General features: G+C 41.1%; 3 protein-coding genes across 4 annotated transcripts; 2 read left to right on the forward strand and 1 right to left on the reverse strand.

Moving 5' to 3' along the window:
* Positions 1–5,934: 5,934 nt before the first annotated feature.
* On the reverse strand, positions 5,935–9,827 carry desi1b (desumoylating isopeptidase 1b). The gene is made up of 6 exons (XM_070851651.1): positions 9,458–9,827; positions 9,272–9,293; positions 9,097–9,166; positions 8,835–8,944; positions 8,242–8,364; positions 5,935–7,539 (listed from the first exon to the last, which is right to left on the reverse strand). Exons 1-6 carry the CDS (start codon positions 9,543–9,545, stop codon positions 7,458–7,460), a joined length of 495 nt encoding a protein of 164 aa, XP_070707752.1. The 5' UTR covers positions 9,546–9,827; the 3' UTR covers positions 5,935–7,457.
* A 213-nt stretch (positions 9,828–10,040) lies between these two features.
* Positions 10,041–15,383, forward strand: xrcc6 (X-ray repair complementing defective repair in Chinese hamster cells 6). Of its 2 annotated transcripts, none has more exons than XM_070851707.1 (13): positions 10,041–10,074; positions 10,742–10,825; positions 10,968–11,080; positions 11,236–11,377; positions 11,804–12,055; positions 12,398–12,584; positions 12,777–12,963; positions 13,155–13,323; positions 13,488–13,649; positions 14,158–14,287; positions 14,400–14,500; positions 14,616–14,732; positions 14,943–15,383. In XM_070851707.1, the coding sequence occupies exons 2-13, from the start codon at positions 10,753–10,755 to the stop codon at positions 15,140–15,142; spliced, it is 1,833 nt and encodes a 610-aa protein (XP_070707808.1). In that variant the 5' UTR covers positions 10,041–10,074; positions 10,742–10,752; the 3' UTR covers positions 15,143–15,383. The 2 variants fall into 2 exon arrangements, with proteins under 2 accessions (XP_070707808.1, XP_070707809.1); XM_070851708.1 differs by having other exon boundaries at positions 10,058–10,084.
* Positions 15,384–16,081: 698 nt separating this feature from the next.
* On the forward strand, positions 16,082–20,091 carry LOC139219368 (GTPase IMAP family member 1-like). The gene is made up of 7 exons (XM_070851195.1): positions 16,082–16,125; positions 16,613–16,690; positions 18,018–18,068; positions 18,168–18,218; positions 18,310–18,360; positions 18,593–18,643; positions 18,764–20,091. The coding sequence occupies exons 1-7, from the start codon at positions 16,089–16,091 to the stop codon at positions 19,486–19,488; spliced, it is 1,044 nt and encodes a 347-aa protein (XP_070707296.1). The 5' UTR covers positions 16,082–16,088; the 3' UTR covers positions 19,489–20,091.
* The last annotated feature ends 2,599 nt before the right edge of the window (positions 20,092–22,690 follow it).

The raw sequence follows: 22,690 nt of genomic DNA on the forward strand, positions 1-22,690 counted from the left end.
GCTACATGCCAGAGTTTGAGACAGTTGGCCCTACAGGTGAGGGATATTAAATGGGGAGACACATTTACGAGATAACAGGGGATTTTTTGATAAATGGAAACAATGAGATTCAGGAGAAAAACTGTGTAGTAGAATCACCACACTTAGAGTTAATGTACGCAGCCAGTAAAGGTAGTTATTGAACTCCATCAAGGGTCTGGTACATTGATCATATAAAGTATATTGACTCAACCAAGGCTGCTTAAAAGCACTCTCAGGCTCCTATAGGTCACCCAGCCTTCACAGATACTCAACCACTACAGTTTTGGCACTACAGTGTGGTTTCATTGTGGTTGTACAGGCTACTTGCAGAAGCTATCAGGGCAGGGAGCAAGTGATTGCCATGTTGGTTTCCTGTCAGATTTGGCAGGAATGGACACTTGAGTTTTGGTACAGTAAGTCATTGGCACACTGGCGCTGCAAGCTGGCTCGTGGTCTGGTTGGGTTGTTAAAAAGATTACGTGATGAGTCTGGAACTGACAAAACGTGCAGCCAGAGCCCACACTTTCTAACAATGTCAGTTCAAACAGGCAGTGAGTGCTAACATGCAGCTATTTCAATACAGGAGCCATTCACCTGCACTGAAAACCTTTTACCTTTATTGGCAACCAGTAGATTCAGTATGCTTCCACCCCTTTAAAGGAATCATTCAACATTTTGGGAAACACAATGAGTTTGATGAGAAGATCGATACCACTCTCTGCGCTAAATATGAAGCTCCAGCCAGCACTCAGTTACCTTAGCCTAGAAATGCCAATAAAATATTTAGGAGGACCATAACCTTCTGGAGTCTTATTGTGTCATTATTACACTTTTATGCAGTTTCAAAGTGTGAATTAATGAACTTTAGAGGTGTTGATTGGCTGATTTAGCTTTGGACAGAGCCAGACTACCTGTTTTTCCAATCTTCCAATGTTTTTTCCAATGTCTTTAGTTATGTTAAGTTATAGCTGCTGGTGATAGTTACATATTCAACATAGAGAAATGAGAGTGGTCTCAATCTTCTCGTCTAACTCTCTGCAAGAAAGCAAAAAAGCAAATTTTCCAAAATGTCAAATTGTTTCTCTAAGCTGCACTGATTAAGTCACTGCTTTGTGTGACAACACAAGCAGCATTAGCAGCGTTAGGAAGCTAATGGTGCAGAAATTCACCAGGAACGCAGTAAAAAAGTTCATATATCTGATAAATACTGGAATAATACCCTAATGATTTGCTTTTTGACAAACATGAGATTGCGGTTCTTTCACTAAAATGCTTGTCCAATGTGTCCAACCCAACATATATTAAGCATGAATGGAGCATAAACGTTTCCAGTAATACCCCAGTATGGGCCAATTGTCCACCATATTTAAATATTCCCAAAGATCCAAGATCTGGCTATAGAGGAGTTTCCTGTACCTTAGCATACTGCAATTACACAACAAAATCCTCGACGGCTGATAAAATTGATCTCTGTGAACAGGCAACTACCTTATTAAACTGGACCATTCAGAATAATCAAGGCATTGAAATTTAGATATAATCTAGAGGATTTACGATTTTAGTCAGATAAACTCCATGTAATCTATATCACGTACCGTAAAGTTACAGTGTAATCGTAAATCATCGCAAGGTATAACACTTGGGGTCATGTCATGGCCATGTGGATGCCTTTTTGTGCAGTTCTTTGATAAGGTCCCTCCTGTTCGTCTTATAAAAACGCCTCCACTATTTTACATCTCTCGGTCTACCTCCGTGTACAGTTGTTTTCTCCACGTTTCTCTCTCACCCCTTTCGGCCTCTCCCACCCACTTTCCACAATGAAGCGCTTTGCATTCTGTGCCATCAGGCCAAGCGTACAGGGACAGCATCCCCCAGGTCACATTAACTCGACGACGAGGACAATGCCACCATCATGTCAGCTCCCATCAGCCTCCATCCCAACCAGAGAGAGGGAGAGGAGGAAAGAGAGGGACAGAGTAAGAGCCAGGGGCTGGAACTCTTTAGAAAAGAAGAGAAAGGGAGGAGAGAGAAGGGAAAAATAGAAAAACAAACGTACATGGCTGCGTGTTTTCTTTCCTCGGGGGAAGGGAAGGGAAGGGAAGGAGTCATTGTGGATCTGGGTCTCTCACTACTGAACTGTCTGGGTCATAACTCAAGAGTGTGTGGACGTGTGTGGATGCCTGTGTGTAATTTCCAACCCCCGGGCACCATTGCAGGGAGATTCACTCAGGCATTTCCAGGCCTAGAGCATGAGACATGTCTCATCTTGTCTCTGAAACCTGGACAGCAAAGGACACTGTGTAGATCCTGATGCTGCTGCTGCTACTACTACTACAAACGTGCAACAGTTAATGCCACCCATTCACTGTACATGTTGGTGAAAGTTTGTGGCTGCAGCCCTCTGCAAAATGAAGTGAACTGCTGGAGATGACTGCACAGTCCACAAACGCTTCTATGTGGTTCTGTACTAATATTTGTGCAGAAGGAGGATTTTTTTATGTCGCCAAATCTTTTATTTGGTCAAAGTGCATTCTTTGACGTCATGCTGTATATTAAAGGAGTTAAGGAAATGTGATCCTCAAGGATACAAAAAAGAACATGCTTAGGCTAATATCTTCCCAGATGCAGTTATCAATTAAGCCTGGCAAAGTGGTCACAACCCCTTTTTAAACCCGCAGTAACTCTTTCTTAAGCTACTTGGGGGCAGGAAAGATAAGCTGTGAACAACACTGACATAAGTTTTCAAATTGATATGGTGAACAGGATAATATTCACTCTCCTTCTCCTGTTTTGGTCTCTGCTAACTCCTGAGGGAAGTAACCATACTGCTCTTTAGCTGTTCAGTGCTCCACTTTGCTTCACTGTCTGTTGGCGAACTTTATCTTTCTGCTTTTGGTGCTTCTTCTCTAAAAACAACTCCCTGCTGCATCGTTATTATAAAAAAATTATCATAGCTGCTATAAAAACGAACACTACTGCTTGAACAGAAGTTCTGATTCTTCTCTGAAGAAATCTTGTGAGTGTGTAAATCAGCTTAACAATAGTGCTTCAATCAATCGATTAGCTGTCACCTATTAAATTAGTCAATTATTTTGATAATGTTTTTAACAAAGAAAAGGTTAAATTATCTGATTCCAGTTGCTTACATGTGAATATTTTCTGTTTTTTTTTTATTCCTCTATGACAGTAAAATTAATATCTTTGGGATGTGAACAGAACAAGCCATTTGAGGACATCATCCTGGCTTTAAGGACAGACTAATCAACATTAAACGATTAATTGATTAATCAAGAAAAGACTCAACAGATTATAGAATCAGCCTAATTAGAATTATGAAAGTAAAGTAGGATTAAGGATATAAATTCTATATCTGATCCTGCACCATATGTAGACCTAAAACTTAATTTCTAACTACACGCCTGCTAATCCTCTGCTGCAGTTTGCCTCTTACACATAAATCTTATTTTGTTCTTTTTTTTCCCCACATGGGAGAACTGGACGCCCAGCATCGCTACTGGTGGAGTTCCATGTGTAGAGTAACATAATTATTAACACTGTCAGCAGCTGGGACAAGCTGCTGCAGGTAAAAAGCATCTACAGTAAAATGTAAATCTTTTTCACACAACTCAATGGACAGAATCACACCAGGTCTTCTGAACTGTACAAGTGAACAACACCACTGGGTGGCAACCAGACTAACTACACAGATATATCTGAAAATATGACTTTTAATGATTGAATAAGATTAGTTATCCCTCATCTATATCTTTGCACAAAGACGCGACACTAGCAGATCTCGATGACGTTTTATGAGTGTCTTGCTGCAGGGTGGGCACCTTCCTCCCATTCACAAGCAAACGTACTAGCCCTGTCCTCTGACTCTCTGTACATTATGCTTTAACATGCCACAGACGGTGGAGCATTAACAAATCCCACTAAGAGCACTGTGACCGATGCTGTGGTCGAGACATGCTTGTCTGTCTTTCACCGAACACATCTCCTGCCCTTCCTTCGATGCAGTTACCTTCTGTTTCTCATTACCTGTGCAGCAAAGGATGCTGGGCATGCAGGCATCGTTTCCTCTCAAAGCTCGATGTTGTCTTGAATTAAACATGTTGAGGTCGGCCGGTTTAGAGACACAAGATCGGTATTTATGAGCAATAGAAGTTTAGTTCGTTGCCGTGAACAAGTGCTTCCAATGTTTTTCGTGGTATGAGGTTTCGCATTATCTCCACCTACAACAATGGTTCCTCCCGTTCTCTGTAGATGAAACAAACCACCTTTTTCATCTCTTTATGATACATGTTTGACATCTTGTGTACAGTATGATTCAATCTTTTTCAACACATGACATTTTATAGGTTTTATGTCGTGCAAACCTCATCGAAAAACGATGTGTTCTGCTTTATTTATGAATATTGTGTAAATATTTTTAATTTTAAATATATAAATTTAATTTAATGGAATTTCCTATATATTTTATTTGAATAAGGGCTGTATGAACTAAGTATTTATTATAATTGCTGTCGATGTCAGATTTCAACAGAATATATTATTTCATGTTAATGATTTTAGTAACATGAAACATGATGCATAGACAGACCTATATTAGCCAAGTTTTCTAATGTGCAATAGAGGGGGAGAAAGTAGGTCTGCTGTACTGTATGTCACATTATTGCAGTGGGTTTGTACAATAGTGGCATAACACAGTGACACAAATTAACTTTAGTGTAGGACAAAGAGACTATAAAGCTGACAGGTTGTCGAAAGCACTGATAATGTTTCCATTGTGCGATTACACAATACTGGCTGATAAATGGAGCGCTGTGCTAAAACAAATGGTGCTGAGTATAACTTGATTTGCAGCGAACCATTTGTGAGCATGCAGGGGTTTGTTTAAAACGGGTTTGCACATTCAGAGAGGAGATTGTGATTCTTAGTTAACAGAGGAATATAAAAGAGGACAGAGCTGTGACAGATGTACAAAAACAAATGTGGTATATAAGTAAGTCCAAGCTATTTTGGTGTGATATACAGTATGTAGCAAAAATGTGTATATACTGTATGTACCTGTACTTCTTAACAAAACAAATGATTTATACCCAAAATGTTCTAGAAATGTTCTTTGCAGAGGATTGTTTAGTAACTGGTGCCACTTTTGATGATGAAATATTAAAGATTGTAAAACTGATACAAGGCTTTGGTTTGACTTGTGTTTGTATCACAGAAATGTTGGCCGTTTGATACCTTTGGGGGGAAAAAAACTCCTCTAATTACTCAGATTGGCTGAATACTTGTAATACTGAACAAACAACAAAGTCCTGCAGCTAAAATCTAAAGGACAACTTGACCGCAGTCAGCAGGTCTTTGTTGGATCAAGTTATTTGCACCAGCAAAGTATCATAGCTAGTCAATATGAAATAACTTTTACCAAGTCTTTTTTTAATAGTAGGTAGTGTGTGTGTGTGTCATTAATGGGAATAGACCCAAATCTACTGAGAGCACATATGTTGTTTCACTGTCAGCCACCACACAGCTCCCATTGCACTCAGAGACCACCTGACAATAGTTACTGTTCATTTCCCAGCTGGGATTTGAAGCAGCAACAGTCACAAACTTGTCCTAGTGACCACCAAATCACCCGTTAGTTTCAAAAACATAAACACATCCAGGATTTATGAGTTGCCTTGATGTACTGTGCCATAAACTGGCTGCTATCGCTGCAGTGAGCCTGTAGTGTCACCCTGTGGCTTTTCTTGATACTACATAAATGGTGTCCTGAAATCTTAATTTCTTAGCTTCCAGTCTATAAAAAAAAAAAATCACTTATCATTATCATATCATTCTTATCAATGCAGAACAAAAAAAAAAAATCAATCCAACAGTTCACAGGACAGCAGTTTCAAGAAATAAAGGATATTTTAATGTCACAACTTCAGTTAAGTTTCAAATATACCACATTTAACAAAGTGCAGGGTGTTAAAGTCAATTTAGCACTGATACTTCCTTTTTATTAAGAAAGTTAAGATAAAATAACGTGTAAAACTTTCTATTGATTCTTCTCTGCAAATCATTATGACAGGTCATTAAAGTTGGAGTTTAGTTTATAAATAACAGGCCTTTTTCCAACTGGCTCACTTAAGTCCAAAAAATGTCATTAAATAAAGTCAGATTAAATATTTTGAGACCATATACAGTCCAATTTAAGAGTCTTCAGAGACCTTTTCAACACTTTTTAAACAACCTGCAGGCACAATTTAAACATGACCAGGTAGATGTAATAGCATTAGGTTAAACAATGCAATAGATGTATTCAAAACAAAAAACACTAATTCCAAAGAAAGTATTCAGGAAGTTAGCTGTCCTGAAATACCAATAAACACCCAGGTGGCATTAACAATAGGTTTTCCTTTAAGGAGGACGATTAATGGTCCTGCAGTAATGCAGGTAAGTTGTCCTAACACCTGCTGTAGGTATTATTTACCATTCCTGGCTTCGCTACAAACTAGACTTCAATATTTAACTTCTGGATATTTAACAGTGTGTCTTCAGAAACTGAACAAAGTCTTGGCAGGTGAAGCGGCTGAAGCATGCGGATGATTGGTCCTGTGCTGTATTTCAACACATGTGTGCACTGACTCCTTAGATTTGGTCAAACTGCATTTTCTACAACATTCAATACAAAGGACGCCCAGCAGAACTGTTTTCTTCTTTTTAACTTCCATTTACTCTGGCCTTGTGGCCTTGCAGTGCAGAAAAACAGAAAATGACACTATAAAAAGAAGAGTGATAAGGAGAATGGTTCAGTAAGTACTATTATGTGTAATTTGACACAGATCCAGGTGGATTTGAAGAATTTAGTTATTAATGTAACACATTTAGTGGATTAGACTTTAACACACATTAAAAGAATGAAGCACCACTTCCCAAATATGAGGAGAACTGTGATAAACTGTAATAAACAGCATCCCTGATTATAAGGAGAGGCTCAGAACTCAGAAGCCCAGATTTAGGCTATATGGTTAAAAAAATAAAATCTGTCCTGGTTATTGTATCATTGTACAATTTTAACATTTACTAATAATTAGTAAAGGAAGTGTATCTTCATATATGCATATTCAAAGCCCCTCAAGAGTACAAATATGGAAATGGATGAATTCAACCTCTAAATAATAATAATAATAATAACAACCAAGATGATAATTTAAAATGTAAATCTAGGGGATATGTAATGAGTTGATTAAACCAGAAGAGGCACTCTCACTCGATAAAGACCCACAAACTTGTAGCAGAAACTGGATAGTGGTCCAAATGATGGCTGGTTGGCTGGAAAAGTGACTTATAGCGAATCTCAACCTGTCAACCACAGGGCAGAGATCGTCCCACTCTCACCCAAACCCTTAAGTGAAAGTGTCCTCTGATGTGCCCAGCCCAGTCTATCGCTGTCCAGCTATGTTGTTGCCTCCAGGATTTATGACGAGGGAATCCAGTAAGGGACGGAGAGCTTGGCCAAAAGGCCTAAAGAGGAAACACAGCCAGGCGGTTCAATTACACAGAAATCAAAAGGCCTAAAGAAGGTCTAAGACCACAGTCTTTCAACAGCGAATATGGCACACACAGAAACAACATTTCATTATTACTTCAATACTGTTGTGAAGGACTGTTTGTAATATCAATATCTGATTAATGTTGCAATGCGTGGCGATGAAATTGTTTTTTCAGTGGAAGAATCAGTGGAACCGATCAAAGGAAAAAGACAACATCATTCTGGATGTTTAGTATATCTCAGGTGTGAAGTGATGCAGTTCATGCATGTAACATTTGCTTAGCAGCACCTCCTTTCTTAGGACATAATGTAGCATCCAATAGATTTGTCTCAGGGACAATGGAGAGAAACAATGAGCCAAACAGACAACAAACCCTTTGCTTTTCTGAGAGACGGCCCCACACTGGTATATATTGCAGATAATTGAAATTGCCTTTGAAAATGTCAGACTGTATCTGTATTTTTTTGTCTTGTTGGACTTCATTTCTTTTAGTTTTGGTCGGCTATTCACAAGAAAAGTACCAACCAACAAAATTTCTTTTGGGGTATTAAATATAGATTATGATTTCAAGATTTCTACATATTAACTACTAATACAAACTATTAGGCTAATATGGAGAGCATTTGTGATCTGAGAAGAGCTTTATGAGGCTCATTAAATCGAGTTGACTCACGTGGATAGCACTTCAGACGGAAGGTCTGTGATGTACGATGGGATCTTTTTGCCCGTGAGGAACTGAGCCACGTCGTTGCTGAAAGCGTTGCAGTTGTGCTCAAACAGGTTGTACTTGTCACCTCTGTGCAGCACGGGAACGAGAGAGAAAGAGAGGAGACGGAGACATAAATTCAGAGTGCAGACAGAGGGGCCAGACAGGGTGGAGAGGGGTGGGTGTGTAGCAGGAAAACACAAGATAGGGACATTTTGATGGAGAGATAACAGCAAGTACTGGCAAGTGTGAAACATCTCATTTCTTTTTTGTTTGTTCCTCCCATCTAGAAATTGGAGATACAGTTTATTTTTCAATATAAATGATTTTTCACTTTTTTCGCTTTTGTCTATCAGATGCTTGTATTCTTTAACTGTTCCCCTTGTAAATGACTTATTTAATCATGTGGGGTATGGTGAGGATGTCTCATAATGTATTGAAAGACCTTCTGAATAAAGGAAATTGTAGCCTCTAACATGTTTGTTGCTGGTCCTCCGTTGATCCCTACCCATCCTGACCCCCAGGGTAGATTTGAATCTGTGTCGAGTCTGAGCTTTTACCTGTATGTGGACTCTCCAAGTGAAATCAGGTACTCCATAAAGATCTCTTCAGGCACCTCAGTGGAACCCAGATCCACTATGGAGTCAGGCTCACCCAATGGAGTGCCGCCCTATGACACAGCACACATACACACCTTAGTCCCAAACTATATATACGATCCATTACATTACCAGTACATTTTCCTGTACAGTACTAAAAGTGGCAAGGAGCTAATATTGTATGTGCTTTGTGTTTGAGGAATCGATGAAGCGAAATTCTTACAGGTGAACAATTGTTGATGCCTTCTCCGACAAAGAAGAACTCCTTTCCATGGACCACAATAGCGGTGTGCCTAGAAGACATCAACACATCTTATTCCAGGCCAAGTAGTTATCCACAACTGACAGCACCTTTACTGAGAGGACTACAAAATAAGACTGTAAGTAGCTGCACTCACCATATCCCATCAAGCTGTCTCCCTGTGATGATAAAAAAGAAAAAGAAAAAAGAAATAAATCAGAATAGACTTATATCAGCTACATTTATGCATCATGTATCGCATCACTTCGGCAGAAAATAAAGTCACAGCTCAGGCCTGGGGAGCACTCCCCCTGCCAACAGGTAGCAACAGGTAGAAACTCACCTAGCATGGCAGGACTCAGCTGGCGGGCCATGCCTCTGGACAGGTCGTAAATGTACAGCTTCACTGGGTATGAGCCACTTTCCTCCATGATGGCACAACGGGACTGCTTCCAGAGGACAATTGCAGCTAATGTTAACCCTTAAATTAGCTGACTCACGTCCTCAAAGAGTTGGTGGACTAGCTAGCTTAGCCCAGTGGTAGCCGGCAAACCAAATTATGACAAAAAGTTTATTGTTAAACTATTACGAGTAGAAACATAGGCTAAACACTTTTTAAAATGAAAAAGTAATAAATAAGGTAGAAAATATAATGTTTCTAGTTAACACCCGGGTTCGCCGGGTGCTGACAGCTGATGCTGTGTCACTGTGTCAGTAACAATAACACACTGTTACAACAAGTGCTTTAGCATGGAGAGAGGACGCCCCTTCCGGAGTGGAGCCGCTCTGAAAACTAATCCCGCCTACTTCACCAGGATTGGTCAGAATCTTAGATTGGCAGACAAGCGTCCAATAGACGACGAGCCTTTCCGTACGACGTTCAGCGTGCTCGTTCACGTACCTGAGCGCGCCAGTTGTTGAAACTAGTCTGGACTTGAGTGCAGGAGGTTATAGAGCACCGTAAGTGATTGTATGTTCCTACAATAACATAATATCTCCTGATACCATTGCTTCTCTGTGCTTAGTGCATATAGGTTGTGTTTATCAGTAGAAGGACATATTTGTCGACTAAGTGACTTCAAAATGCCATTTGATAGTGGCTATTTCCAAGCTAAGCTAACTAGCAAACTTAAACATTGCCCTGTTAACATTAACGATATCTTTATCAAACATTACTAGTTGTTGTATTTGACCCATGCACTGTTATTGTGTGATTAAATTAGCACCGCACTTGTATTTGTATTCCCTATGTATTTACTGATGACTTTGAATGAGCACTGCATGTCAGTACATCAGCTTTTTAACTTTATCACTCACAATCATTTAAACTCAGGAACACAGTTCTGTTAATGTAATTTGAGCACAAGTTCTCTTCATGCAGCTCTGCCTATTGCTAGATCCTGGATCGGGACTAGCCCAGGTTATGACTCATGCAAATACAAAATACAGGAAGTAAGATGTGCCATTTATCCAGAGATGGAGGATTTAACAATTTAAGTTCAAGATGTCTTCTGCTAAAAATGCCATTGTTTGAATCCAGCTAAAATGTTGTGGTACTGCACAGTTTAAACATAAGATTTCACTACAGAATTCAAACTACTTTATGTTTCCTGTTGTTTTGTCACAGCAAAAAGCAGAATGGCAGAGTGGAACGCCTTCTACAGAAATGAGGATGAGGAGGAAGAGCAAGAGGAAGGAGAGCAATCTGGAGGTGAGATGATGCCATGCATTTTAGTGTTATGACCTACAGTCACTGAAGTGTAATTTACCCCCATGAGTTTGAATATGTTACCAGTTGGTATCTAATACCAGGAGTATGGCATTAAACAAATCAGCCTCTCTGCCTTCGTTAGGAGATTACAAGATCACAGGGAGAGACAGTTTGGTCTTCTTGGTTGATGCCTCCAAGGAAATGTTCATCAAAGGAGAAGATGGACAGCCATCCAACTTTGACATGACCATGCAGGTAAGATGGACAGCTTATCTTAGTCTCTTTGTCTTTGTCTCTGTTGTACATAAACATTTTTGCATCATTACCACTGTAAATGTATGGAAATTGAATTAAGTAATTATCCAGCTTCTATGTCTTCTGATGATAAGTGTCTGTGTCTGTCTTTGTAGGTTGTGCGCAGTGTGTACACCAGTAAGATCATTAGTAGTTACAGAGACCTGGTAGCCTTGGTTTTCTACGGCACAGAGCAGAGTAAAAATCCCAGGAACTCATTCAAGCATGTCTACGTGTACCACGACCTTGATGAACCCGGTAAGACGCCGCAGTTTCACTTCAACTATAATGTTGTTTTTTTGCAGCAGAGACAAATGTGGGTACATTCCTTGTGCACAGGTTTCATGCCTCAATTGTAGTCAGATCAACTTTGTGACGTTTTGTTGTTATTACATGTTATTTCATAAACACCCAACAGCATTTAGAAATACCGATTGAATGATTTTAGTTAATCGGTATTTATTATTAGTGCATGCAGCACTAGAAAAATGCAATGCAGTACTGTTAGAAAGGCCTGTTAATCAGGTAAAGAAAAACACCCCGTCATCAGAATCTGAGTTGTCTTTTTTCCCCTTCAGATAATGTTTAAAATGACTAAACATGTCTTTCTTGCACCCATATTCATTCGCCCAAATCCTCACCTGTCCTCTTACAGTTGTCTGTCTGCTCCTTTTCGTTCCGCAGGTGCAAAGCGAGTGCAGGATGTGGAAGCTCTGCGGGGGGAGAAAGGTGCCCAGCTAGCGGCAGAGACCATGGGCAGTGGGGAGACGTCCCTGGGGGACGCCCTGTGGTGCTGCGCCAACCTCTACAGTGACATTAAGCTACGCCTGTCGCACAAGCGGCTCATGATCTTCACCTGCAGAGACGAACCACACGGGGGCGACAGTGTGAAGGACCGACAGGCTCGCACCAAGTCCAGTGACCTCAAAGAGACAGGTATGTCTGAAGCAAAGGCTGCTCTTCTTTCATGGAAACCTGTAAAACTGTTTTGGATTAAAGCTTAAAGCTGGTTGTGGAAACTTTACCTGCAAATTTCAGCTTTCACAGAAAGCCTGTGACTTTATAGCAGTAAGCTGCACACAGAGAGGTTTGTGTTTATGAACCCAGCCAGTATTTTAAATGTATAACCTCTCTGTTGTATGTGCTATACCTAACACCATAAAGCTGTTGTCTGTTATTAAAAATCAGCAAAGTATCCCTCTAAAAAGCTAACATGGCAGCTTTAAAACACCAAGTCTGGATGCCATGGACTCATTTGACTTGTCCCCTCTCTCTTAGGTGTCATCATTGATTTAATGCATCTGATGAAACCGGGAGGCTTCGATGTCTCGCCCTTCTTTCGTGACATTATAAGTCCACCTGAGGATGAGAGCGAGTTGGGGCTCCAGCTGGAGCCTTGTGACAAATTGGAGGACCTCCAGAAGAGGGTGCGGGCCAAGGAGCAGAAGAAGAGGACCATTGCCAGGTAGAGATAAGTCACATGTTTCCATTTCCAGACTGATGAAAAATATTCTTCTGCCCTGCTTCCCACAGATTAGTCTCTTCCCTATTCCCTTTTTTAGTCACTGCTCTGTGTTTCGCTGTATTTCGTATTTGTGGTCCATCTTTGTGTCTTTTCAAGCACGCAACTACCTCCTTTCCTCTCTGCCATCTACAGGTTAAACCTGTGTCTTGGTGAGGGCGTAAACATAGCTGTGGGAATGTATGCAACTGCTGTGGCAGCTCGGAAACCAGGTTCAATCAGACTTTACAGGGAAACCAACGAGCCAGTCCGCAGCAAAACCCGAACCTTCCACACCCAGACTGGCAGCCTGCTGCTGCCCAGTGAGATTAAGAAAGCCCAGGTAAGAGCAGACCTAATATATGCTCACTTTGGCTTCATAGAAGTGTATTTTCTGAAAGATTTGAACTGATATCTACACCATATGAACTGTAAGTTAGGTTTTAACGAAATTCAGAATTCCGCTCTGTTTGAATGGGGGGTAATAGACCATAAAATGGACTGTTTTAATCGCTGTTGTGTGTCTTGATGTAGGTCTACGGTAAGAAACAGATTGTGATGGAGAAAGACGAGGTGGACTTCATGAAGAGGTTTGAGGATCCTGGACTGTTTCTGATCGGATTCAAGCCCATGGAGAGGCTCAAACGTCACCACCATATCCGACCCGCTGTTTTCCTCTATCCTGAGGAGGGCGAGGTGAAAGGTAGGAAATGTGATGATTGCAGCTGAACTGATCAGTTAGTTGATTGGTTAATCGACAGAAAAATAACTTTGATAATAGTTGAATCATTTAAGTAATTATTAAGTAAAAACAACAAACACTGAGTGATGCTTGGCCGCGCTCTAATCCTGTGTTTTCTCCCTCAGGCAGCGCGTGTCTGTTCTCCGCCTTGATGACAAAGTGTAACGAGAGGAACGTGTTCGCTCTGTGCCGCTGCGTCTCACGCCGAAACTACCCGCCTCGATTTGTTGCCCTAGTGCCTCAGAAAGAGGAGGTCGACGAGGGGAGAGTACAGATCACACCACCAGGTAACACAAGAGTCCCACACTTAAAGGGATGGTTTTTAATTGTCTGAAGTGGTTGTATTGGGTACTTATCCATTGTTCGTGTATTCCTTGCAGTAGATTGTGGTCAGCATGTGACCAGTTTGGAGAAGCAGACAGGAGTCCAGGAATGAAAGATAATTGATGTGGACGGGGGCAGAAGCAAAGTGTATTTTAGCCACCTTTTAAAATCAGTTTAAGTGTACACAATGTTTAGAATATTTACACCACCTTACCTTGCATCAGACAGCCCCGTCCAACAGGGAACTGAAGCCGTTCTCGCTTTCTTTTTGCTCCAATGTTCTACCTGGTAAAATTATCGTTTTTTTTGTCAATAGAGCCTAGCGACCTTTAAGAGAAGTGAGTGAGAGAAAACAAGATGGGCTTTTCTGTAGGTGGCTAAAATAGGCAGCTATATTAGAGTATGAGTCGTTCAAAAGTAATTCAAAATGAGTTATTCAAACTTTATGGTCATTTTTCTTGCCTGTATCAGGTTTCAACATCATCCACCTGCCATACGCTGATGACCTGCGGACTCTGGATCCTCCCCAGAGCCCTGTGGCTTCACAAATACAGGTGAACAAGATGAAAGAGATCGTCTCCAAGCTGCGCTTCAAATACAGGTAACTTTGCGGTGACAAAATTACAATTGGCAAGTGTGATCTTAGCTCATAACAGCGACATTCAGGTGGTTCCTTTCTGTGACATATTTCTATTGTTTGTGATGTTATGCAGGAATGATGCTTTTGAGAATCCGGTCATCCAGCAGCATTACAGGAACTTGGAGGCGTTGGCTCTGGATATGATTGCTCCAGAGGACACAGAGGACCTCATCAGTAAGAGCCAGACAAGCATTCAGAGATCCTGTTTCCTCTCGTAGCTGGTACAAGCGCATCTTTTGCCTTTATCTAGCACTGTGTGTACCTCACTGTCTCTCTTTTTCTCTCTCAGTGCCAAAGGTGGACCAGATCGACCACCGTCTGGGTCCCTTGATTCAAGAGTTTAAAGATCTGGTCTACCCAGCCAACTATAACCCTGAGAGCAAATCAGCTGCCAAACGCAAAGCAGGTCAGAGCTGGAGTCATAACAGAAATAAGGCAATAGCCTTTTACTGTATTATTGTTGTTTTTACATGATGGAGCCATAATACAGTCCAGTATGATCAGAACTGAAGGTTTTGAAATCCACCATTGGCTGCTGTGGTCATTCTGTTCTATGATACAGTAAAAATCTGCTTATTCTCTCCACTGAATGTTTTCTCCATGAATGAACTTGCAGCTGATACCGGAGGTGGAGGTGAGAAGAAGCCCAAAGTGGATATCCCAGAGGACGAGCTGAAGGCCCACATGCAGAACGGCACCCTGGGAAAGCTGACCGTGCCCGTGTTGAAGGAGGCCTGTAAGAAGTTTGGGATTCGGACCACGGGGACCAAGAAGCAGGAGCTGATAGATGCTATTGTTGCCCAGCTGGGCCCATGAGGAGTGCTGACGCCTGCAGACGGTGTGTCAGTCCGACATTACAGGAAAAAATGTTTAAATGTCACAAAAAAAAAACAACACAAGTCATTTTATTTTTATCAAGAACTCTCCAACTGGCTTATATAGGTTACAAATTTGTAAGAGTCTTGTGCGCACTGGAATACACTGTACAGTAAAAACTGTCATAAAAACACTGTAAAAAATTACACTTGTTCATAATCTCGCATTTGCATTAATAAAGCAATAAACAACATTTTACAGCCCTGCGTTAGTGCGCTTCATTTTAATACCTGCGGGAGTCAGTATTCTGTACATCTTAAGCAGCATTTCCAGTTCTTCCTGTAGGAAAGAAAGGTGTGTCCAACTAAAGTAAAACCACAGCATTATCACCATACCTGCACCTTTTCACTGTGCAGCACAATGAAATAGCAGTGTTCCTGTTGAGGGCAGGCCAGCACAGGAAAATGTTTCCGCACAACAGCAGGAAGAAGAAATCACATCTGTGAGTTGCGTCACGTTTTAACAGACTGAAAGTGGATGGTATTCCTGGGGGAGACTACACACCAGGTAAAGGAGCTTTAGGAACATTTTTCCATTAATATGGGTTAAAATAGACTTTTTAACAACCTTGTATATGTTAATGGTTTGTGTTCTGTACTGGTGTGTTGAAACTTTGCTCTATGTTGAAAACAAGCAGCTGATTGATTATGAAGTCTTTCCCTGGTCTGAATTGACTGTGGCATGTTGTTGAAATGTTTTTGCTGTAATGATAGATTTAACCCTGATAATATTCCTAATTGTATAATCACATCTACAAAGCAGACATTTGTCAAGCTGGGTGTCATCTTGAACTTTTAGGGCTTTTATATTGAAAGTCCTGAGCGGAAGTGCAGTCACATCTTCTCAGTACTTCCACACTGGCAGGAGGTCTGTCAACTACAGTGAAATGGAGTGTCAGTGTGAAAAGGAGGATGCTGTTACAGGTGAGATTGACTTTTCATTATGAAGATGTCAATATGACAATAGAATTTAGAGAGGAACTTAATAAAATTGTCATTACTCACTTGATGCTATTTTTAATACAGTTTGTGGCAGCAAAAACCACATCCTGGGAATAGTCTATGATGTCGGGTTAGCAGCAAAATAGTTTGATGTGCGGGTTCATTTTTTAAAATAAATATCAGCAATCAAGAGCTTGTTCCCTTCCAGTTTTTAGAACTTGAGAAAATGAAATACAGTAACTGCCATAATTGAAACTGAGCTAAAGTTTCTACAATAAAATGAATGCTTTTACTTAGAATATAAACCTCGACATACCTACACGCACATACACAAAGCCCTGCATTCAACAATAGGGGTTTCCTGAGATTCAGAGTATTTCACATTTGGGTGAAAGGTAAACCCCATGATAAGTTGTGTACAACACTGCAGCACTTATGTCATTCTGTCCTCCCTCCCCTCCCCGTCTAGGCTGGTGGCAGAGCAGCAACAGCGTCCAGATGGGAGCTTTTACTGTGGTGGGGTATCTTCTCTACAGATTCTCACAGAGTCAGTCACTCACTGACACACACATTCATAATAATGCAGAAAAACAAAGTTCCTTTTATTTATAAGCCACATTGTTTCCCTGACTTGTCCTCTTCAGAGATAGTGAGTCTAGGAAGCACAGAAAATGTAAAACAGATTAAACTTGCTTGAATTTATCAGAAATCCGCTTTTAGCTTTTTTTTTTTTATCCCTCATTGATTATACTGTGTATAACTGTGTATGTGACAAATAAGGTCTTGAATCTTAAATCTTCTTACACAAACAGAGTAAAGCAGGAGATGCTTTTCTTGTTGTCAACAAATCCTATGAAAAGACCAAAAGCAACAATGAATTAATCTTACCAACAGGTAATGCCTGTGTGGCTGGATTCCTCTGAGCCATAGACCTCCATTGTTGGAAAAACACAAGAGCCATAACTTGACAGTGAACCAGGTGCTGCAGTTTATACAGAGTTAATCCCACATACTGCAGCCTGCTGCTGACCTGCTGCACCAAATGTGTGTTAATCCACTGCTAAAAGTAGTTCTCAAATGCAAAATTAACTCCTTTTTGAGTAGCATCTGCTGAAAACTGCAATGCCCAGCTGTTTTACGATATTTGAGACCTTTTTTACATTTTCAACAGGAATAAAATGGCTTGTGCCTGAGTGCCTCAACAAGAAGGAAAAAAAGAAATCCTTGAGAGAAAGACTAAACGCATTTTTGGTTTTGGTCTTTTCCTGTAACTTGTTGACAATAAGAAAAATACAGAATAATGCCAGCCTTATACCTTAGAGTTTTTTTTCTCAAGAAGCTCCCAAAAACAGACTATAGAGTTAGTGAAGACCACAGAAGGTATTAAATTCAGTAGTAGGTATTAGGCTTTTTAACCCAAGTGCAGCTCTCCAGATTTTTAGTATTGGAGGAACAAGTTAAGCAAGCTAAATTGGCATTGAAAGGATCTGTATAATGAGAAATCTAATTTTTCAATATTTTAATGCAAACTGTATATGATTAAAGGTTTTATATGGAAATCATTACGAAATATAAACTCGTTAAAATTTTCTGGTGGTTTACTGAATTACTAAAATATGCTCAGTTGAGGATCTTTGCAAGATCTGAACTTGAATGCCTCTAATCAGAAGATTCACCTAAGTTTGAATAGAGGCGCTGCTTCATCAGCAAATAATGGTCTAGTTTTGTGGGGGACTAACTGTACTAACTGATCAATATGGGCCTTATGATATTTAAAAAAAAAACAATGCTCGCATGGTGCACTTCTGTATAAACCACCAAATCATTATTATGGGCCCTGCTGTAATAGTGATAGTATTCTGTTTCCCCTGCAGCGCTCCCTGCTCTGATCCGGTGGCCGATTCGTCTGTTCTGCTCTCTATCTGGTGAGTTTGGTTCGAGTGACACACCAGAGGTCAGAGGTCACTTTGTGCTCCCTTTCACAGCCTGATTCTAACCAGCATGAATGGATGTTTCTGCCTCAGGTCTGTCGACTCTGTGGAGCTGGGTGAGCCGCCTGGTGGGAACCCTTCGTGGTACAAAATACACATCCCTCATTTTTGTCACCTACAGTATGAATTTATCAAAAGTCATGTGCTAATTTTTCAATTCATGTTTATGTTTCAGTGATCCAGACCCTGTTCAAATGTCTGTCTCGGGTTTGGCAGTTTGTCACAGGTGAGTGCTGCCATTTTTGTTGGAGGTTGTTTACTTTTCACTGTGTGCTACTTTTTAAGTGAAGCTAAACAGGTCAGTGGAAGTTTACAATCTGAGTTTGGATAGGAGGTGACTCAGATGTTCAGCAGACTCTTGACAGCAATTTAGTATCTGAAGGGAGTGTAGCTATTTCAGTTTATAGGCCTGTAATTAACAGTTAAACCGACTGATTTATAATCTGCTCTTCCATTAGCATTTTCCTCCAGGTTCAAGTGGCTGGTTGCTGTCATTAAAGCAATCTCAGGTCAGTTCATCTTAATTTAAGATATTTAAAACAGAAAATCCACTCACTGCTGCTTTTGGGCTGAGAATCACAGCTCCTCTGCAGACTGTCTTATTATTTATCTCATCAACACCTCTGCAGGGTCATCCAGAGATGGAGCACTGGAGTCAGAGAGCAACAGTCCTAACAAACCAGGCCTGAGGATGATCCTCCTGGGGCCCACCGGTGGAGGACGGACCTCCTTGGCAGATACTTTGTTGGGTGACAGTGAGACAAGGACACCCATGGGTGCCTTGATGGAGAGCACAAAGAGAAGGGCATTACTGGATGGTAGAGAGCTTACAGTGATTGACACCCCAGATCTTTTGGGGCCCTCATTGGGGAAGAACAAGAGAGCCAGGGAAGCCCTGAGGAGCCTTCAGCTCGCCAGTCCTGGACCACACGCCTTCCTGCTGGTGATCCGAGCTCCAGGATCCAGCATGGGGATCGACCAGGATGCAGCCCAGGCGATCCGGGCCACCCTTGAACTGTTTGGAGACGGAGTCGTAGAGAACATCATCCCAGTGCTCACCCATGCGGACTGCCTGGGTCGACGGTGTACTGTTGATCATCTGCTGGATGTGGACGCTGGGAGTTTGAGAAGGGCTCTGTCTCTATGCAACCAGAGGCCAGAGCTGGTGGAAAACAGGCCCGACTGCCCCCCAGAGGAGCAGAGGGCGACGTGTAGGCAGCTGGTGGGGCGTGTGATGGAGATGAAGACAGTGAGGGGGCATTTCGTCCACGAGCTGCAGAGGAGGGAGGAGCGCATCAGGGAGGAGCTACTCGCTGACATGGCCTCTGCACTGGCTGGAAAACTGGGACAGTAAATAAGAGAGGGAGAAGGAGAGATGGTGTTGCTAGTGTGTGTGACAGAGATGTTGGGACCAAAAAAACACAAGGAGGCAAGATTCATTCAAGTGTAAAGCATACAATTTTGAGTCTGAGTGAGAGCATGATTCTTTGCCTGAGGTATTTTTGTCACTCTGCTGGTCTAACACTGTCCAAATGAATTTACTACCACTGGCCGCCTTTTGGTTTTCAACATGCCACAGATGCTTTCGGTTAGATATCACACTCACACACACACACTTAATTTTCCCTATTCTGATGCATTGTAATTCTTCGATGTCTGTTTATTCTTTCGTATGGGCCTGTGCCTCATGTTTTCTTACTCTGCTCCAGTGCGTAGCCCTCCCTTATCCTCTATAATTCATAAGAGGTATCAAACTTTAAAGATGACCAGGGAAAATAAACTGAAGTCATACTGGACTAGAGTTCAGCAGTGTTGCTCAGTGTACACTGTGCTTTCTCCAGAAGCCTCCACAGCAGCATTTAGATCAAAAGAATTACAATTACTTCAATAGGAGCAAGCTTACACGTAATTTCAAATTTGACAGACTGTATTAATGTAGCTGTGATCATAAAAATGATTGGCAACAGTGACAAGTTGATGTATTATTTAATAATAACAGTCTAGCTTTCATTAATTGTGAAATTTTAATGCCTCTGTTTTGTATTTCTAATTGTCTGTATTCTGCAATTATGTGATCATTGTAGTGCAGTGTAAACCCACTTTGATTTACTAACTAGAATTGAGATTGTCCATATTTTAAGTTGACAAAGTGGTCCAAAATCCAACATTTAGCTCCAATATCTATCCAATATTCAGAGTCGCTTTTTGGTACCTTGTTACTGTTCAGTAAACTAATTCTAAAGAACTGAGGGGAAAACAGGATGTAATCGGTAAACACTGGACTTGTACTGGATCTGTTTGGCTGAAAAACATCTTCTGAAAAGCTTGGCATTCCCCTTCAGCTCTAAAACACACAACCAGTTTTTAATATTTCTAATATTCACACTGAATCAAATAAATCCTCTAATTTAAAATGCTGAAAATTAATACAAACCTCTGCCAATTTGTACAGCTTTTAGCCACCTTCAGCGCTTATCTTTATCTTTATTGTGAATAATATTCTTCAGATGGCCCGAAAACATCAAATTATAGGGCTAATGATGTGTCTTCTTGTCTACTCAACACTTTAGCCATAGAAACTTGATAAACTTAAGACTGACAGAGTTTGTTGTGCCCTCTAGTGGTCAAAAATTGCCAAATGCAGCTTTAAACTTGCAGCCCTGTTGATTTTACTCCTGTGTTTACTGGTGGTACTTAACTAGTGTTTGATCTGCTCTCAAGATATCAAAAATTCAACAGAAACAATTCCTGTATCCATTTACAGATTAGCCAAACAAACAAACCAAGGGCTGAAACAATTCATTGTGTCACATTGTTTTGATAAAGGCGATTAAAAAAAGACCACTAGCAATGTCATCATTATGCAAAGTACACCCTGATAGCAGCTTTTGTTTCCACATCAGGTGAATCAAAACAGTGAAGTTAAGTCAAACAATGAGCTAAAAGAGGCTTAAAAGCACCATAGATCTTAGACAATTATCTCTGGATCCACTGTTAACATTAAAAACATAATGATTATGTTATAGCTACTTTAAGCATTCAGAGAGCAAACTAAGGTTGTTCTTGTTAAAGGTCTCATATCCTGCTCATTTTCAAGTTAATGCTTGTATGTGGAGTTTCAACTAGAACAACTTTACATGGTTTAACGTTCAATAACCAGCCGTGACCAGACGTGGCTGCTGCAGCTGTTTTCAGCCTCTGTCTGAACGCCCTGTTTTAGAAGAACTGAAGAATCTGCTGCTTCGCTCCAAATCTTTTTGTCTCCAGGAGCTGGTTTTAGTGAGGATAAACAATGTCGGACAGCGAGGTGGATTCACTGGGTTTTCAGTGGGCAAGGACAGTTGATCCACCAGGAAGTGCGCTAAGCTTTGATGCCAATTTGACATAGTGTCCAAACCGTGGAATTACAACAATGATGTCCGTCACATGATGCCATTAGGCCCAAAAAGACTTAGAGCCGCCAGATATTTTATCCCCATTCATTATAGCAGAGGGCTAGCTAGCTCGGCAGACCCAAGACACTTGTCTGCCTGCTGTATGTGCCCAATAATGTGGAAGATCCAAGTGCTTTTATTCAGATTCAGATTCAGATTTAGATTCAGAATACTTTATTTGTCACCAAGGGGCAACTTAAAAGGGCATGAAAGTAGCTGCAAAACACACATCCAACAATAGACACAAACCAACACTCACAGTACAGCAGACATTCCCAGATGAGAACACATGAATAATTAAGCCCGGGAAGTCAAACTCTTTAGACTTCATGAGCCACTGAGCAACTTTCATAAGAGTGACCGGAGCCCCTCCTCCAACACTGTTTCTAATTCTCTTTTTGCATCCATGAGTTGGCCTGCTGAAGGGCTGGAGGAGGTCACATGATCAACAAATCCCCTTGTGACATCATAAGGGGAGCCCTACTACTGAAAGATGGAGGAGAATAAAAAGAGAGAGGACCATCTTTACTCATAGCTTGATCTGTAGGCACACTAGGGACACATATTTATGTTGTGAAATAACTTTTCATAATATGGGACCTTTAATCCTGTGCATTAACTTCTGACCTAAAAGTCAGGACACTTTTTTTTAATTACTTGTACATCGCTGCTACAAACAGGATATTAAGCATAGTGAACGCATGTGTTTTTTAATCCATTTTAACCATGCCCAGTCAGGGTAAAGTGGAAATGAAAGGGTTTCGCAGGCCCTCGGAGGGACTGCTGCTGCTCCTCTGTGCACTGACGCAGGCGGTGACAGACGCTACTGCGCATGTCCGCGTCTGCACGGACGGAGAGAGAGAGAGAGACAGACAGAGAGGGAGAGAGCCACAGCAGGGAAAAACTGACAAAGACAAAGGGCTGGACACTTTTTAGCTAAACAGGAGAGAGTATAATGAGTTTTTAGGCCGGTTTGTGATAGTCCAGCTGTGACACCAGCGGCAGGAAGCGTCCAGGTAAGTGGTGTGGTGGAGGAAATGAAGTTAGGAGACGTTAAAGGAAGCGTTGAGGTTGTGTTTGCTGTGGACACGGAGTCACGTAGAGCAACCAGAAGATTAACGC

The sequence above is a fragment of the Pempheris klunzingeri genome, chromosome 20 (assembly GCF_042242105.1).
Source record: "Pempheris klunzingeri isolate RE-2024b chromosome 20, fPemKlu1.hap1, whole genome shotgun sequence".
Taxonomy (NCBI): domain Eukaryota; kingdom Metazoa; phylum Chordata; class Actinopteri; order Acropomatiformes; family Pempheridae; genus Pempheris; species Pempheris klunzingeri.